This window comes from Pipistrellus hanaki, assembly GCF_964339955.1.
Source record: "Pipistrellus hanaki genome assembly, chromosome: 2".
In the NCBI taxonomy this organism is placed as follows: domain Eukaryota; kingdom Metazoa; phylum Chordata; class Mammalia; order Chiroptera; family Vespertilionidae; genus Pipistrellus; species Pipistrellus hanaki.
In genome coordinates this window covers 164781403-164800971 of record NC_140504.1, presented here as the reverse complement: position 1 = coordinate 164800971, position 19569 = coordinate 164781403, and the positions used below count along the sequence as shown (strand labels likewise).

Genomic DNA, 19569 nt, shown 5'->3' with positions numbered 1-19569 from the left:
TACAGGTCTCATGGCTGAGGAGCTGGAGTATTCATCAAATATCATTAGCTGCACAGCCTGAAGAATTATTAGCAAGTATGACAGCCCCATCCTGGATTCAGGCCTGAAGACCAGCCCCATTTTGACATAAAGGAAAAATTCTGACGTTCCATCCGAAGGGGCAGGTTTTTTTTTAGAAAGATGGTCAGGGAGATACTCAGGTGCTAAATCTGCAAAATAGGTTGGCCAAAGCCTCTGAATCACCTGCATCTGAAGAAACAGATGTTTAACCTGAGGAGAAGATGCCAAGAACTAGATGTGTTCAAGTAAAAGCCTGACACCTGGTAGGAATGTTTTTAAATTTCTGCCTGAGGAGGTGACCAGCAAGATGGCCTCAAAGTCCCCTTCCCAACTTGAGAATTTGAATTCCAAGTACCCAAAGTCTAAGTACCTGAGAGGCCAAACTCTTCGTCACCCTGGGAAATATTCTGCAGGAGAAAAAGGTTACACCGGCCTCTTGAGGATTAACAATAGTTGAATAACTAGACAATTTTGTCCACTTTTTGATTTGTAGGCATGTGCTCAGGTCTAACTAACTGAAGGCAAATCCTTCAGCCTCTGAATACCTGTGTCCCTTCTCTGTAGAAATGGAACATGTTGCTAGTCCTTTCCAAATCTGAAAAGGCCCCAGTGGTTTAACTGGTTTATCTTTGATCAGGTCTGACCCAGCTGCTTTTGAGTCTCGACTAGAGAAGCGCAGTGAGTTTCGGAAGCAGCCCTTGGGGCACTCCAGGCAAGGTGATTTCATCAAATGTGTGGAACAGAAGGTAAGACCTGTCCCTTTTGGGGTAATTGGCTCACCAGTGCTCTCCACCCTCAACCCCAACCTGTATCCTGGAATTGGTCTTATTAATGGGTCAGCTGGATGAACGGAATAGAGCCTCTCTCTACTCAGCTCAGAAAATTGGGATTTGACATTGTATTTTGAAATGAGAGATGTTTCTTTTACTTGGAGAAAAACTCTTTTTTTGCTTTGGGTATCCTAAGTTTTAAGCGAATCCACCCATTCTTTTAATAAGTGATTAATTAGAATTAGAGCAGTAGTCAGTGGGTTAATCATTGTAAGGTTGGGGAATAAATTCAAACATAATTTATAGCTTTATGTGAAGCTATGACAAACATAATTTATAGCTTTATGTGAACAACACTACTACAAATACTTTAACAAATGTAATTTACCATAATAAACGTATAGTGCCAATAACAGTTCTTTACTGTATTATCAACTTTCAATATTATATGGGAAAGCTCTTTGCCCATTTTTATAGACAGATTTAGAAATTCAACTTTATGATAAGATGCAAAATAAGATTTCATTATATTATGGCAACTCTTAGGGTAAATATTTACTTACAGTCTTTCTTATCTAGTTACTCAGAGGAAGGCTGATTAATGGCTAATCACTCCATTTCCAACGCCTAGTCTTTTCTTTGAGTCATTGGTTTCTGTCACATGAGAAACCAACATCCTCTTTTGCAATGATTTTTTATTAAAAATGTTCCCTTTTCTACCCTGAAATAAAATGTAGACAATATAATCCATCTACACACACACAGTTTCAGAGGGGAAAATGTCAATATAGTGCCCTATGAAATAAAGGAAAGTATTTTTAAATAAAATTCATATTTTAATATGTGAATTCTTGGGCACAACTGTGATCTCAACAGTTATCAGATGCTTTCACCTATATGTGAAATCACTGTGAATAATATAAGTAGCAAAAGCTGACTGGTGCAGGGGAATTATGTTGGTAATTATAAAAACTTCCAAACTATGAGCAGTGTTGTAATCAGTGACCCTCATAGATTCCACAATATAGTCTTCTTTCGAGTTACATAGTAATCGCATTTCTGAAAAATTTAGTGTTTATTAAAGCCGTGCTTAAAAAAAAATAGAGAAAGAGAAAGAAAAGTGCCAGGGTTCTTTTCCCAACCTTACAAAGGGTTCAGCATTCTGGAGAGAGAGGCTGCGTGTAGATGATTAAGAAGGAGTCCAAGAATGAAAGATAAATTTTGAAAGGCATTGGGGATCAGAGGAGCTTCAGCTAAAAGGAACTGAAGACTTTTTCCTTGACCAAGGACCCTTGCTTTTATTCAACACAATTTATCCTAAGGCAAGGTAGAAATATACATTTCAAAGGGTATTGTCAGATTGATGAATAGCCAACAGCTGTTCAGGTGTTCGGCCAATAGGAGGCAATAAAATGCCCTGAGCTGTCTGACAGTTAACAATCCTATTCAGGTTTGGTGGAAGTGCCATTTAGCCGTTTCCAACAGGTAAATTACATATGTGGCTCACCCTTATTGAGCCACCCAAGTCCCATCAACCTTTTGATGGAACCCTTGTAATGATTACATGCTGAAATTGTTTCTCGGCAGAAAGAGGAAAGGAAATAAAACAGTTAGATTTCAGGTCCAGGTAATAGAAGGAAGGAAGGAAAAGAAGAAAGGTAAAAAGGAGGGAGAGTAAAGGGGGAGGAAGAGATGGAGGGAAGGAAGGAAGGGAGGGAGGAAGGAAGAGAGGGAGGAAGGAAGGGAGGGAGGGGGAAAGGAGGGAAGGAAAGAAACAGTTAGATTTTAGGCCCAGGTCTTTATAAAAAAGATGTTTCACTTACAAGGATGTCTAGCTAGACATTGAGAAGTTGTCCAGGATGAGGGAAAGTGCTTCATTAACTCATCTATAAAATTGCAGCTCATTTAGCATCCCTGTCCCTCCATAAATGCAGGTGTCACCATCCAGTCAATTATTGTGCTAAAAAAAGTTCTCTCCACAGATTTCAAAAGCATCTGTAGGGGAGTAGTAATGTACTCATTTAAATTTCTTATTAAGTGCTCTTAAAACTTGGGCACATAGTTTCAATTGTAATTTTAATTACTATATTTCACTGTTTTTTTAAGTTCTCATTTTTTTCACATTTTAATATCTTTGAAATTGCCTTAAAATTGATAATGAAATATAAGTAGTGTTATTGTTTAATTGGCATCATTTTCTAATACATCATAAAATAATGGTGCTTCTTAAAATCTGTGGTGTTCTTGATTAGATAAATTGCAGTAAGTTTAAATTTTTTATTTCTGTAAATATGGAAATAAATGAATTGGAGAGACATTGTTGAAAAAGAATATACCAGGCTTAGTCATTGAAAAGTGAAGGCGGTGTGCAAATGGAGGGTTTTGTTTCTTTTGTTTTCACAATACACCTAAAGGTGAGTGGTAAGAAAATGAAATCACTTCTCTTTGGTATGCTGTCAGTGTATAGGATCTGACCAAAAAGGTCAGGGTGTATCCAAATAGATTTTCCATTCTTTTGTCTAACTTGTGGTTATGAGTTCTATGGGCATAATTTAAGTAAGGTTTAGATATATTAAAGCACAGAGTAATGAAAGGCAGATTTTTATGCAGAAAGTGTTTTTCACCTTCAAATCCCAGATGTAGCTTGTACTCCTTCCCTCTGAAAGGCTTGATCTTGAACTGAGAAACTGAGTGGAAGACTCACTCAGAATAACCCATGCCCACTCCCAGAAACAATCAAAATTGGATTTCCCGACTCTGGCCTTTATCAGAGATAGTGGATTAAAAGAGAAAATAATCACCTGCAGTTGTTTTTTGCTTTTTTTGAGGGGAAGTCTAATTTGATGGAAGGAACATTAAGACTGAGTACTAAAAAGACTTTACAGTTTGCTGAGGATGTCTGCCATCAGAAGTACTGTCACAGATAAGAAACAGCCTAGGAAAATAGATCTTTCCATTCCTTGCCTCCTCTGTGGCTCGCTGTGGAGCAGAACATAGAAAACCCAATCAGCCCTCAATCTGGGAAGGAGCCCCTTATATCCATAAAAATAAGGATGCACTCTCTGTACTAGTAAATGCTGTATCTCATCTCTGTATCTCAGAAGCTATGAAAAAAAAGTTCTCACAAATAACTCTTAAGAACAGTATGTACAGTTACTATATGGAGTCGAGAGAAGTAAGTTCTTAGGTACAAAATTACTAAATGAGATACAGGGCACCTCACTACCTCAGTGATCTTTTTCTGAGTGAAGTATAGATTCATGTCTTGTCTATCATATTTTAGGAAAACACTTTGGGGAAACAGCCTATGAGCAGAGGATTCACTAAGGACAAGGTAGGTTTCTAATTAAATACCCAGTTTTGAACATGTAACATCTATAATAATAAAAATATAATATGCTAATTAGACTGGACAGCCAAACAACCTTCCGGACATCCTTCGGGATGAGCTTCCAGACAAAGCTGGGGTGGCGAGGGTCGGGGCAAGCCACCATAGCTGTGAGGGCCAAGCCCCTTGCACGAATTGTGTGCATCAGGCCTCTAGTCTATAATAAGAGACTGCAAATATGAACATGTTTACTGTGGTTCAGTGATTTTGTGATTTACCAACTGTGGTGATGAGAACTATTCTATGAATTTTTGTGTCCTTGATGTGACACCTATCATAGTGTGGATCCTGGGGATGTTAGAGGAAATATAGTGATACCCTTTTCCCCCATAGGAATATGTTTTTAAAAATCAAATAAGAACATGTTTACTCTGTTATTTAACTTGCAATTAAGGAGCAACCCCTGGCAGAATGGCAGTTAAATTAAAGATAAGCAAATTTTCTCCTCTTACCAGTTGCAAAGTGCTGCAGTGCTGGTTGTGAGGGTGAAGGATTTAGAAAGTACCTGTACCCCCCAAGACTAGAACTGCAAAAACCTGCCTGGGTTTGGGGGCTCACTTCTTTGCAAATAGGAGTTTTCTTACACTCTTCTCTACTTATTGAGGATTTGGTACACTGTACTGTCATGTTGCTTCCCGCAAAGCTTACAGATAAAGTTAAGCTGCTTTGTTTTTTAAATTGTGGTGTTAATTTCCTTTTATTTTCCCTTTCAGACTCTCAGTTCAATCTTTAACATTGAGATGGTGAAAGACAAAACTGCAGAAGAAATAAAGCAGGTATTGAATGAAAATGGGTGGATGTACTTTATGAAAATGTGTGCTCTGTGAACCAAATCTGAAAGTAGAACAGACCATAGATTTCCTAACACCTCTTTCTAGCCAAAAGGAAAAGTGGCCATGGATAGAAAAGTGATGAATTACATGAAAAATAGTGGCATAAGAAAACTTATCTTTCTTGGTCTCACTTCTGCACATCTAATCAACTCACATTTCCCCTTTTCTCTTCATTCCTATTGTCCACATCTTATTTTAAATTGTTGCTGCCCTATACCTGGATTACTGTACTACCTTTCTAAATAAGTTTTCCTGCTCTTATTTCTCCCACTCCTCCTACCATATCCTCATCAGTTGAATCCTCTTAAAGTTCTGCTCTGGAGAAGCATAATATATTGATTAAGAACTAAGACTCTAGAACCAAGCTGCCTATTTTAAATCCTAGCTCTGCCCACTTACTAGCTGAATGACTTGGATAAGTTAGTTAACCCCTTGGAGCCTTAGTTTCCCTATCTGTAAAGTGGAGATAGTAATAGTACTTACCTTATAGAGTTATTTGGGAAATTAAATGAGTTAATATTTGTAAAGCACTTTAAACAGTTCCTGGCACAGAGTAAATGCTATATTTGTGTTTTAATTTTTTAAAATTTATTTTTAAATATATTTTCATTGATTTCAAAGAGGAAGGGAGAGGGAGAGAGTGATAGAAACATCACTGATGGTAAAGAATCACTGATCGGCTGCTTCGTGCATGCCCCATACTGGAGATTGAGCCCTTAACACAGTCATGTGCCCTGACCAGGAATTGAACCATGACCTTCTGGTTCAGAGCTCTACACTTGACCACTGAGCCACACCAGCTGGGCCTTCAAAGCACTCTTGATCTGTCCTGCCTCTGGTTATTTCACTGTTATTTAAATGTTCATGTTTATGATTCTTTTCTCTAATCCTATATTAATAAATAGGTAATATGCAAATTGACCGTCACTCCAACACACAAGATGGCTACCCTGTGTGGACACAAGATGACCACCACAAGATGGCCAGCAGGGGAGGGCAATTGTGGGCAATCAGTCCAGCAGGGGAGGGCAGTTGGGAGGGACCAGGCCTGCAAGTTGGGGGTGATCAGGCCAGCAGGGGAGAACAATTAGGGGTGACTGGGCCGGCAGAGGAGGGCAGTTGAGAGGGACCAGGCCTGCAGGGGAGAGTCGTTAGGGGTGACTGGGCCAGCAGAGGATGGCGGTTGGGGGAGACCAGGTCTGCAAGAGAGGGCAGTTTGGGGTGACCAGATTTGCAGGGGAGGGCAGTTGGGGGCAACCAGGCCTGCAGGAGAGGGCAGTTGGGGGTGACCAGGCCTGCAGGGGAGGGCAGTTGGGGGCGACCAGGCCTGCAGGGGAGGGAGGTTGGGGGGGACCAGACCTGCAGGGGAGGGCAGTTGGGGGTGACCAGGCCTGCAGGGGAGGGCAGTTGGGAGTGACCAGGCCTGCTGGGAGGCGGTTGGGGGTGACCAGGCCTGCAGGGGAGGGAGGTTGGGGTGGACCAGACCTGCAGGGAAGGGCAGTTGGGAGTGTCCAGGCCTGCTGGGGAGGGCAGTTGGGGGTGACCAGGCCTGCAGGGGAGGGCAGTTAGGAACAATCAAGCTGGCAGGGGAGCTGTTAGGCATCGATCAGGCTGGCAGGGGAGTGGTTTGGGGGTGATCAGGCTGGCAGGCAGAAGCGGTTAGAGGCAATCAGACAGGCAGGCAGGTGAACAGTTGGGAGCCAGCAGTCCTGGAATGTGAGAGGGATGTCTGACTGCCTGTTTAAATGGGCAGTCGGACATCCCTTAAGGGGTCCCAGATTGGAGAGGGTGCAGGCTGGACTGAGGAACACACACCTCCCCCCAACCCTGTGCACAAATTTCGTACACCAGGCCTCTAGATAGATTATAATATGCTATTTATTGGCATTCCTTATAGTTCCATGAGTTGTGTTTTAGGTATATTGAGAGAATCAGAATAATAAAAACAGTATATGTGTCAGATACTGTTCATGCTTCATATGCACTATTTCATTAACTACTTTGTAAAGTAGGTGCTATAATTCCAAATTTACACTGAGGAAACTGTAGCTTAATGAGATTAAGTAACTTAGTAAGTGGTAGAGCTAGAGTTATTTGGGGAATTGAACATGAGACTCAAATCCATGTCCATTTCACTCTGCATTGTATTCCTTTATGGGAAGTTGTGCCAATTGCCATGGTTTCTTTTGGGTGCTACATCATTCATTTTTAGCAAACATTTATTGCATACCTATTAAATGTCAGTCTCTGTGCCAGACATAGAAATAAATGAGAGAATCCCCTACTCTCAGGGAGTTTTAACCTTATGGAAGGATAGACACAGAAATAAGGACAGTACAGGATTTTAACCTCTGTTAATAGAGGCTTATGCAGAGTCTCAAGGAGACCTCAAACTGACTTTGGGAAGAAGTGCCAATGGAAAGTAGACACCAACTATGTCCTTTAGTGGGGAGAGAAGCCAGGCCTGAGACTCCTTATCATATGACAAATATCATTTAGACTTACAATTTTATATACAAATTTGTGTTCGTTAAAATAATTTTGAGTGACCAAAGTCAACTATGTTAGGAATTATCTATCAATCTCGTGTATTTCAGTGTTGATTCATAAACTAACTACTAATATAAATTAAATAAAAATAAGCAAGATATACTATCCTTAAAATGAGAAGGCAGTGTTCTGACATGAAAAATAAAAGCAAAGCAACCTTAGGCTGCACTGATAGAGTGATTTGCCCAAGTCCTAGGAAGTAACAGTCCTTCTGTGCTCTGTGTTGGCTAGATCACACTTTGATTAGTATCTTAGTTGGGAATTAGTAACAGTCCCAATTTTAATGGGAATGTTAACGAAGAGCAGCTTTAAACGAGGGAGGTCCATTCTTCAGCACCAGTTCAGATGTCACTTTGGCTCTGATGTCTTCCTCTGCTCCTATGTCTTTGCTAATGTTATCATTCTCTGCTTGGAATGTTCTCTGATCTTCTTCCTTACCTCTATGTCTTCCCAGACTCCCTGTTCACCTGGCTAACTCCTGATCATTTTTTAAGATACAGCTCAAGTGTCCTCTCCTCTGGCACTCATTCCCTAACTTGGGTTAATGGCTATTTGTTGCCCTCATAGCACTTTGGCTCTGGGTTGCATTGTAATTCTGTTTGCTGAGCACAAACCTAAATTATTTCAGCTCATCTTCACAACAATCCTGTGAGGGTGATACTATTGCTGTTTTACTGATGGTTATATAGATATTATTTTGTTATTTTTCAGTAACTTGCCTAAAGTAGCATAGCTAGCAAATGATTGAAGCTGGGGTTTGTATCCAGACCTGCCTGACTCTAAACTCTGGGTTTTGAGTGACTAATGTCCTACTTTATAAGAAGGCCCACAGTTGGCTAGGGCAGTGGTTGCCATACTGCAGCTCACAAGCCACATGCGGCTCTTTGGCCCTTGAGTGTGGCTCTTTCACAGAATACCACATGCGGGCATGCACATACAGTGCGATTGAAACTTCGTGGCCTACGCGCAGAAGTCGGTTTTCAGCTCTCAAAAGAAATTTCAATCATTGTACTGTTGATATTTGGCTCTGTTGACTAATGAGTTTGCTGACCACTGGGCTAGGGAGTTTGGGTTTGGGGAAGGAAGAGAGAAGATATGAAAATGAAAAAAAAAGAGCTTGTCTATTATATACAAGGCACGTCTTGAGAGAAATGATTAACAAGGTCATAGACTCCATTTCTCTGACAGGAATTTGTTATTAAGAGTTACAGTTTAATTATCTAGAAGAGTAGATGGTATTAAATCTTTTTGTAATCATATACTAGAAATAAAAGAATTACTTTGGGTTTTCCTCTCTGTTATCAAATTGTATGTTACTGTGAGTAATGAAAGCTGTCATCATTCCTTGGTGCAGGTTGAAAAGATTACCCACATGTCATAGACATACTCTTTTTTTTTTTGTACAGATTTGGCAGCAGTATTTTGCAGCAAAAGATACAGTCTACGCAGTTATTCCTGTAAGTAGTTTGGAGGGGAAAATGAAAGTGTTATAGCATGAAGGTCAGGTCTCTAACCTTAGCAGGCATTTCCCTTTACTTTTCCTATGTTTATTGCCTCTTGAGATCTTACACTTATAGCTCTGAGGGTTTTTATTATGCCCTGAGTACCAAAGATTGGAAGCTCCATATGGTATATTTATAGCTCTTGTTTTCCCATATTCTGGTTTAGAAATGTCTCTTTGAGTCAAGTCTCTGACCAGGGAGCATGGTGTAAGTTCATGTTGCTGAGCAATTTCCAAGTCTTTTATTTCTTTCTAGTGTTTCCCAAGCTATTGGAATTTAACATAGGGCCTCTAGCATAGGTTTCTTCCTTTCTTGTGAGCTGCCTTGGAGCCTCTTCCTAATGTTTTTCTGACATTTCCTCTTACCAAGTGGCATTTTCTTATGGGGTGTTTTATTTCTTTCCTTCTTAAAATTGCTGTCATAGAGATTGTTACTCTCTGGCCACTGCTTGACCATGAAGCATCATTTGATGTACTGGGGTATCAGCTAGTTCTTTAATTGTTTTTCTTCCCAGAAGAGGAAATAGCCTAGGTTAAGTTTATATCAAGCAATATACACCAAGCTTACATGTGTAATTGTAAGATTAAAGAGAAAAACTTATAAATGGAAAATAAAGCCTGGCCTTTTGGTTGTTGTAAGAGTATTGTTATTTTTTTTCTACCTCTTATACATGTATACCCTTCCCCTTCAAAAGTTCAAAAGCCAAGGAATCTGTACTTCTATGATATTTAGATCTCTGATACTGGCTTGCTGTTTGGAACTTTTTAAGCCTTCCCTCAGACAGACTTAGTGACCTGATGTCTCAGACCCGTAGCAGAGTCCCCTGGAGAGTTTGGAGCATTTAGAGTATACACTGTTCACAGCACATTCTGATACTGACCAGCAAAGAATACATCTGGTTTTTCCTCTCTGTCATAAGAGGCATTTGTAAATGATGAAACTTAGATTGTTTTAGTTATATTTTAGTTCTGGAGTTCAGTCTTGGTGAATTAAGTGTCATTGTAGCTTTTTATGGGGTTTTATTTGTTTGTTTGTGACTTTTAGTCCTTTCTCACCTACAGGAAGAGAAGTTTGATTTGATCTGGAACCGGGCTCAGTCCTGTCCAACAGTAAGTTTCTGAATTGCTTATCCATGTTGCAAATAAGGATGTTTTCTAACCAATCTCTTCATGCTCCATGCTAGTTTATGTTATAGTTCTGTTTACTTAAGAAAGATGCTTATATGTTGATTGTACTGTTTAGCCTTATGAAATCATGTGAGTTTGGCACAGTAAGTCTCTGGCTTTTTCTGAGCCCGTTCTGATCGGTTCTCAATCAACAGTATAAGTAAATGTTGGACATAGAACCTGAGACCATAATATTTTCAACTTCCCTTAAGTGTCTGTTTTATTATCAATTTTCTTTTCAGTTTTGGCTATGCTATCTTGATTAGATGTAGCTAAAAGGAATTATGAGATTATTGCTGTAATAATGATCTAGGGAAGGGAATAGGTAAGGTGGGGCAGCTGACTTGGTGTTGATAATCATTTCTAGGATTCTAAAAAAAATTTTCCAAACATTGCCAAGAGAAAATAAAAAAACAACCTCGAAGTAAATGAGAGATATATCATGTTCATGGACTGGATGACTCCATATTATTGTCATTTTTCCACAAATTGGTCTATAGAATATAATCCCAATCAAAATACCAATAGGTCTTTCTTTTAAAGAAGTTGACAAGTTGATTTAAAAAATTTATTTGGATATCCAAAGGACATAGAATAACAAAACAATTTTGAAACAGAACAAAGTTAGTGGACTAACATTATCTTATGAAGACATTATAAGCTGTAGTTATGAATACAGTATGATATTGGCATAAAAATAGACCTATAAATCAATGGAACAGAGTAGAGAATCCAGAAATAGACCAACATATATGTGGTCACTTGTTTTTCAGCAAAGTGACCATGGTAATTAAATGGGGGAAAGGACAATCTTATTCTAACCTCACCCCATAGTCAACAATTAACTCAAAGTAGGATCTTATTGATCTTGGGTTTAGCAAAGATTTCTTAAATACATCACAAAAAGCACAAACTATTTAAAAAATTGATAAATTAATTTCATTAAAATTTTCAATTCTATACCCATGTTCATAGCAGCATTAGTTGTAATAGCCAAAAGGTGGAAGTAGCCCAAGTTGATAAATGAGTGGATAAAAAAAATGTAATGTGTATGTGTATAAAATAGAATATTATTCAGCTTTAAAAAAGGAAGGATATTCTGATACATGCTACAACATGGATGAACTTTGAAGATATTATGCTAAGTGAAATAAGCCAGTCACAAAAAGAAAAATACTATATGATTCCACATATGAGATACTTAGTGTAGTCAAATTTATAGACAGAAAGTAGAATGCAGTTGCTAGGGACTGGGGTGAAAATGGATAGGGAATTATTGTTTAATGAATATAGCATTTCAGCTTGAGAAGATTAAGAAAGTTCTGGAGATGAGTGATAGTAATGGTTACACAACATTGTGAATGTACTTAATGACATTTAATTGTACACTTAAATATAATTAAAATAAGTTTCGTGTAATGTTATTTTACCACAATAAAAAATTAAAATTTTCTACTTTTCAAAAGATCTTGTTATCAAAATGAAAAGATAAGTCACAGACTGGGAGAAAATATTTGCAAGACATATATTGACAAATGACTGGTATCCAGAATATATTAAAAACTCTTACAACTTAATAAGAGGACAGGCCACCCAATTAACAAATGGCAAATGATTCAGACAGTTGACAAATGAAGTAGAATGTCAGATAAGCACCTAAAAAAGTGCTCAACATCATTAGCCATAATGGGACTGCAAATTAAAGCCACAGTAAGATACCACTAATGTGACTAAAATTAAAAAGACTGACCATACCAAGTGTTGGTGAGGATATGGAACTCTCATGTATTCTTGATGAAAATGTAAAATGATACAACCACTTTGAAAACAGTGTGGCAGTTTCTATAAAAGGTAAGCATGTACCTGCCATACTACCCACCCATTCTACTTCTAGGTATTTTCCCAAGAGAACTGAAAGCACATGTACATTCAATGACTATACACAAATGTTCATAGTAGCTTTATTTGTAATGACAAAATACTGAAAATATCCAAATCTACCACAGTTGAATGAATAAAAGAATTGTGGTGTGTGTACATGTACACAATGGAATAATATTCAAGAATTAGAAGGAATGAGCTATTGATATATACAACAACATGGATAATTATGGAGAGAAGCCAAACCAAAAAAGAAGTATAGATTGAGTGGTTGCTTAGGGAATGTTGAGGAAAAGGTATGAATTACAAAGGGACTTTTTGGAGAAGATGTTCATTATGTTGTCCAAGGGACCAGCTATTAGATAGGCATTGAGGTTATCTCATCTATAGTAATAATAGAGGAATATACAAATTGTCCAGGATGCATCATAGTAACAGTAATGACTGAACAGCAGGCTATGTGGGGCAACCAGGCTGACAGAGGGGTTAGTGAGGGACAACGAAACGACTGAACTGCTGGCTATGTGGGGTGACCAGGTCAGCAGGGGGGTGGGGGCAGCTGAGGTCAACCAGGCTGGTGGGGGGAAGGAGGTTGGGCAGGGGGCAACCAGGCTGGCAGGGGTGCAGTTGGTGACCAGGCTGGCGGGAGGGGGCGGGGGCAGTAAGGGGCAACCAGGCAGGCAGGCAGGTGAGCAGTTAGGAGCCAGCAGTCCCGGATTGTGAGAGGGATGTCACAGATTGGAGAGGGTGCAGGCTGGGCGGAGGGCCCCCACGCCATGCATGAATTTCATGCACCGGGCCTCTAGTTTAATAATAAAGAAACAGCTTGTGTTGTTGGCAATACTGAGACAGTTTCATGACTGATGCATATTGGATTGATTATGCTTTATGTTCTGGCATCATTCTCTCCTCCACCACTCATCCCCAATTCTAAACATCTCAAGCATAAAACTAATTATCTCTTGGTGTTTAGAACTACAATATTAGCCTCAGATGATAAAGTATAAAGTGATTATAGTAAATGGAACAAAAATTAATTTAGCAGCATTAGGAAGTTTATAAAGTGAAAAAGATCCAAATGTTTATCAATGGAAGAATAGATAAATTGTGGTAAATTTCTATAGTAGAATTCCATACAACAGTGAAAATTAATGAATTAGAGTTATAGTTATCAATTTGGATAAATCTTAGAAGTATAATAAGAAATGAAAAAGCAAGTTGCAAAAGTTTATACATAGTTTGATATGATTTATGTTCAAAGCATGCAAACGGCACTGTTCCTTGTTTATGGATATGCACATACACATTAAAAGTATTAAAACTTGATTTGGTAACTGCTGTGCCATTTTGTTTTTAAATATATGTCCATGATGAAGGATTCATTGCCTATTGAAAGGGAATGGCAGTCAGCAAATGCAGTGGGATTGGAATGGGTTACAGGGAGCTTCAGTTGGATATCTAATGCTTCTTTCTTGGGTGGGTTGGGAAGTGTATATACATGCCTAAATGTTATATTATTATGGATGAATTTCATAATTTCAAAAAAATGTTTTCAACCAAAATATGGGATAAATGGAGTGAATGATACAGGTAACCACATAGAGGGACATAGAGGGAATGATTTTATTTATTCATCTACCTCCTTGTGTATTTGTTTCCCACAGTTTCTATGTGCACTACCAAGAAGGGAAGGCTATGAGTTCTTTGTAGGACAGTGGTCAGGCACTGAACTCCACTTCACTGCACTTATAAATATCCAGGTAGGTGGCTTCTGCTCATCTGCTAGAGGAAAGAGGCCTACCCCTTTGTGGGATCCCAAGCCCTTGCTGAGGCTTGAGAACACAGAATATATACAGACCCCCTAGCAGTATTTGCTGTGACACTGATGAATTGTCATACTTGATATGTTGGGCTAGCTTTCCAGGCCCTATACAATACCTAGAAATTGGAAAAGACCCCAAAACATGTTCTCTGACTACTTCGGGCTCTCTCCTGTGTCTTCCCCAGATCTCTAAAACATTTACTGCATGTGCCTCATTTAACAAACATGGGTAAGTTATAATGGTAGTCTGAAGGCAGGCTCCATGTCTTATTTGAGTTTTATTAATCAAGTCAGTCCTTCCCAAGGTGCTATGTAGTAGTTTCTACTCCATAGATGTTTTTTGGTTTGCTTTCCTCCTCTTTTTAAAAATTCCCAAATATTAGATTTAGTTTGATCCAAGAATTTGAAGCTTTTTTTTTTTTTTTTAATATGTTTTTATTGATTTCAGAGAGGAAGGGAGAGGGAAAGAGAGATAGAAACATCAATGATGAGAATCATTGATTGGCTGCCACTTGCACACCCACACTGAGGATCGAGCCTACAACCTAGGCATGTGCCCCTACCAGGAATTGAACCATGGCTTCCTGGTTCATAGGTCGATGCTCAACCACTGAGCTAGACTAGCTGGGCTGAAGCTTTTAAAATAAGTCAGTATTTCATATTAGATCATAACTAAGGTTGACATTCTATATTTAGAGGCCAAATCTGACGAAAACAAGCATGTATGATTTTGAAGTTGGGGTAAAGGGAGTGCAAAATAGAATGAGGGGGCAGCTTTCACTTTGTTATTTTTAAATTCTTCTAACAATCATTTATTGGGCACATAACTATAATAACAAACATTTAATATACTTAGTATGTTATGTGCCACTTATCGTTTAGTCCTCACAATTATTCCGTGAGATATTATTTCTGTTTATTCACTGCTAGTAAGTGGTATAGCTGGGTTTGACTGACTCCAGGTAAATGACTCAATAGTCTATGAAGTTATTTATTATGCTGTTGTGTTGGAAACTATGCTAGAACCTAGGTACCTATGAGCCAAAGTCCCTGCCCTCATGAAGCTCATATTTGATATGTTGGGCTAGAAAAAAAATCCAGAAATGGAATTATAATCGAAATGACCAGCATAGTAGAAGTATGTTCAAGAGAACTGAGAGGCTAACCTATTAAAAGTACCCTAGCAATACTTAGGTATTGATAATTAAAAGGACTCTTGTTGGAATTTTAGAGAGGAAACCCAGAGATCTTTTTTGAATGTACAGTCCTCCAGCACTATATGGGGGCTTTAGCTTTGAACCCAGCTTTTCTTCCTAGTCTGGATTAAGGTCTGATTACTATCCTGTTCATTGTTCATGAAATTATGGTATTCTCATGCTTTTCTACCTACCTCCCACTCAGCTTTTATTTTAAAACTGCACATTGCAAATCTGGCCCATGTGCCAACTCTCCAGCTGTTTGCAACAGCTTAAAAGAGCTCAGTCTTCAGAGCCAGCCAAGGGGAGTAGTGTGAAATGCACTAGTTCATAAAAGTGGCAATTACACAGGCATATTGCTTTTTTTAGAACTTCATTTGGTAGTTGCTTGTGCCATTTTGTTTTTAAATATATGGCTATGATGAAGGATTCACTGCCTGTAGTAAACATTTTCTGGGAAAAGAGCCAAACATTTTTCAGTTGAATACACAAATAATGCTGTGCAAACTGTCACTTCACTGTGCCTTGGCAAGCCTAACCATCCCCCCACTCACCAGTCACTAGACACCCAAGGGGCTGGTAAGAGCCAGAATTTCCTCCAGACTCTCTCTTACTCCGAAATTGCAGTTTTGTTGTGGTGATACCTTATTGTGCCTTGATAAGTGTTCTTTCTTACAGACCCGAGGGGAAGCTGCAGCCAGCCAGCTGATTTTATATCACTACCCTGAACTTAAGGAAGAAAAGGGCATAGTACTGATGACAGCAGAAATGGATTCTACATTTCTGGTAAGAATCAATTGTACCTCTGTGGATTTACCTGGTAGCCCTTGAAAGTAATATTCTTCAGTGAAATTCAGGAGAAGCAAAATTTAAGATACCTACATGTATTTATTTCTTACTTCAAGTTGACAATAACAGGTCTTGTTCAATCTCTTCTAAGTTGAAGTTAGTACAGATCCTCAATCACTTCTTCACAATTTTCAAATCCAAACGCTCTGAAAGCATTCTGCACCTTTCTAAAATTCTGAATTAAAAACACATCAGGCTCTAGGTCTCCCCCCGCCCCCTTATTACATATTTTTTATTTATTTTTTTATTGTTTACAGCATTATATATAGTAATACATATATCTCCTTTTCTCCCTCCACCATTGACTTTCCCCCAGCCTCCCCTTCCTCCTGTCGCATGTCCTCATCCCACCCCGTAATGTCTTGTGTCCATTAGGCCCTAGGGGTTTTAGGTAAGAAACTGGACACGTAAATGGCTTCTTAAGAGTAGGGAAGAGTTCCAAGTCTAGAACAGTGCTCGATCTTTTATCTTCCACACTGTTTGCACACACATTCCTCACACATAGTGATTTCCCTTGCCCCTTTTCCATTCCCTAGCCTAGATAGAGCATCGACCATATGCCCATAGGTAATGATATCATTGTGTTTGTTCTCCCCACGTGTCTAGGAACAGGAGCAGTTTTATGATTACTGTACAGCCTGTTTGTCTAACCTTTGCTCATTTTAATCTCATTTATCTGATGGCATTTAAGTTCAGGATGTCCTCAAGATACTGGCCACTCTCATGCCTCTTTTCCATGAGATTTTTCATTGCAATGCCCACTTATATTTCCCTTCTCTCTTACCAGCTGCATACAGGGAAGAAAGTGGTATAAGTTCCTTAGCTAATATTGGCACTTGGCTAGTATTTCAGCTGTATTGCAATAGCAGTGAGTCCCAAGTCTTGGGCACAGTTGGGATTCTACTTCCCTGTCCATTATCCCTGAAACTGTTTAGCGGAGATGAGGAAGTACCAACAAAAATTACTTAAAAGGAACAATTCAGTGACATAGGCAGAAAACTAAGATAATAGAATTTCCTGGAAGCTGAGATAACATGTTTCAAGAAACAGGGAGTGTTCAGCTGGCCAAATCTCACTTTCTGGTAGGGAAAATGAGATGAGGGCTGAGAATTTAGTACATTTCGCAAAATGGAAGTCATGGGGTACCTTTATAAGGGACATTTCAAACAGAGCAGTAGGATAAACACATAATTGGAGTGCATTTAAGAGAGTATGGAAAGAAGTTAGAATAAGCATAAATAAGTCTTTGAAAGGGTTTTCTGTGAGGGGAAGGAGAGAATGGGGTAATAGCTGGGGATGGGAGTGGGGAGAAGTGGAAGTGAGAGTGTTTTTTTGTAGTGTTTTAAATATGGGAGAAATAATAACTTGTATGCTGATGGAAAGATCCAGTAGGAAGGGAAATATTGGTAATGTGGACAAAGAGGAGTGAAATACTGAAGTGAGATTTTTGAGTCGGTAAGTCTGGGAATGAGGAAAATATAAAAACAGGAGAGAGGCCAGGATATAAGGACGGAGTTAAATGGATAGAGGTGGTAGTAGCCTGCAGAAATTCTTTCTAGTTTGTTTAGTGAAAAGAAAAGCCTGTCATTCGTTAGAAGTAAGGATGGAAAAATAGGTATTGGACATTAGAGTGGAAAAGAGAAAGTCTGAAATTATTGTCCTGGACAGGAGTCAGCACACTGTACCCTATGGACCAAATCCAGTCCACTGTCTGCTTTTAGAAGGCCCATAAGTTAAGAATGTTCTACATCTTTAAATGGTTGGTAAGGGGTAAGGGAGCCTAAAGAAGATGAATGTTTTCTGACCTGTGAAAAGTATAAAATTCAAATTTCAGTGTCTGTAAAAGAGTTTTATTGGAATACAATAAATAGCCGTAGTTATCACTTACTAGTACCTATTAACTGTGGCTATTGTAGCTCTGCAACAAAGAATTGAGTAATTGCAACTAAGACTATAGAACCCATAGAGCCTAAAATAATAACTGCCTATCCCTTTACAGAACGTGTATGCCTGCCTATGGTCTAGGAAAATGGAAGAGAGAATACCTGTGTGGGTACAGGCACAGAAAGAGAGGGCTGAGAGTTTCATTTAACTAGGGTTATGGTTTAGCCAGGTTGTATAATGAAGTAAAGTAGGAACCCAGAAGTTGAATGTAAGGCAAAGGACTGATTATAATTGTTGGCCATGCAATATAAACTGCATAAAGAGGGAAGTGAAAACAAGGGAGGTTAGAGACAGAATTGTGAGTCCTAGTGGAGTTAAAAGATTTTTGAAGTTGGGAGTGAGCTTAAAAGATAGGAAATAGTAGACCAAGTGTGTTGAGGTGCTTCAAATTGAAATTTGGAGGGGATATAGTTACCAATAATGACAAAGTTTAAGATTTGACCTGAGGAGTAAGTGACAGAGATTGCACTTTATTTTCTGGTCTTCAGCGAAGCACAGCCTCTAAACATTAAAAGTGCACTCGAGCTCTAACCGGTTTGGCTCAGTAGCTAGAGCATCGCCTGCGGACTGAAGGGTCCCGGGTTTGATTCCAGTCAGGGGCATGTAGCTTGGTTGCGGGCACATCCCCTGTGAGAGATGTGCAGGAGGCAGCTGATCCCCAGTAGGAGGTGTGCAGGAGGCAGCTGACCCCAAGTAGAGGGTGTGCAGTAGGCAGCTGATCGATGTTTCTCTCTCATTGATGTTTCTAACTGTCTTATTCCTCTCTCTTCCTTTCTGTAAAAAATAAAATATATATATATATATATTTTTAAAGTGCATTCGAGAGGTCAGAGGAGGTACCCTTCTACTTGGGCATCTTGACTGCCTCACTTTGGTGGTCTCAAAACTGATACAGTTCCCACCATCATTAAAATTTGCCTCCTGGCCTTATAACATTCCTCAGCATACCAGACAATAAATACAGGGTGGGGCAAAAGGTTTGCCGTTGTTCATATGGAAAATAATACAATAATTAATAAATAATACAAGAATAAATTATGTTTTATGTACTCACAACTGTAAATCTACTTTTACTCCACTCTCTATATATTTTTTAATATATTTTATTGATTTTTTACAGAGAGGAAGAGAGTGGGATAGAGAGTAAGAAACATCTATTAGAGAGAATCATTGATCAGCTGCCTCTTGCACCCCCCCCACTGGGGGATATGCCCGCAACCAAGGTACATGCCCTTGACCAGAATCGAACCTGGGACCTTTCAGTTCGCAAGCCGACGCTCTATCCACTGAGCCAAACCGGTTTTGGCTCTACTCTATATTCGCCTTGCATAAATCAACTTGACTGACTGTCACATGTAGTATACAGTAAGTCCTCACTTTGTCATTGATAGGTTCTTAGAACTGTGGCAAAATGGTATAACAAAACCAACTTTACCATAGGCAACTTGATATTCACAGCAGTTAAGTTCCTACAATATCTCTCCAGTGTTACAACAAAACAACATTGAATGAATGATATTACTCGAGGAGCTACTGTACAGAAATAGACATGTTAGAAATTACTATAGAGGTGCATGATTCAGAAATGGGAAACCAAGAATGTACAGT

At 39.1% G+C, this 19569-nt stretch overlaps 1 protein-coding gene across 3 annotated transcripts in view; it reads left to right on the top strand.

The window, feature by feature from the left end:
- The window catches only part of ATPAF1 (ATP synthase mitochondrial F1 complex assembly factor 1), a 28402-nt gene that overhangs the window by 2961 nt on the left and 5872 nt on the right, over window positions 1-19569 (top strand). For all 3 annotated transcript variants that reach the window (XR_014793979.1, XM_084872378.1, XM_084872379.1), the window contains exons 2-8: window positions 698-806; window positions 4114-4164; window positions 4932-4994; window positions 9008-9058; window positions 10165-10212; window positions 13815-13910; window positions 15847-15954. Coding sequence is in view for 2 of the 3 variants with exons in the window: in XM_084872378.1 (XP_084728504.1) it covers window positions 698-806; window positions 4114-4164; window positions 4932-4994; window positions 9008-9058; window positions 10165-10212; window positions 13815-13910; window positions 15847-15954 (526 nt within the window). In the remaining variant the exon portion in view is untranslated. The remainder of the gene's footprint in view (window positions 1-697; window positions 807-4113; window positions 4165-4931; window positions 4995-9007; window positions 9059-10164; window positions 10213-13814; window positions 13911-15846; window positions 15955-19569) is intronic.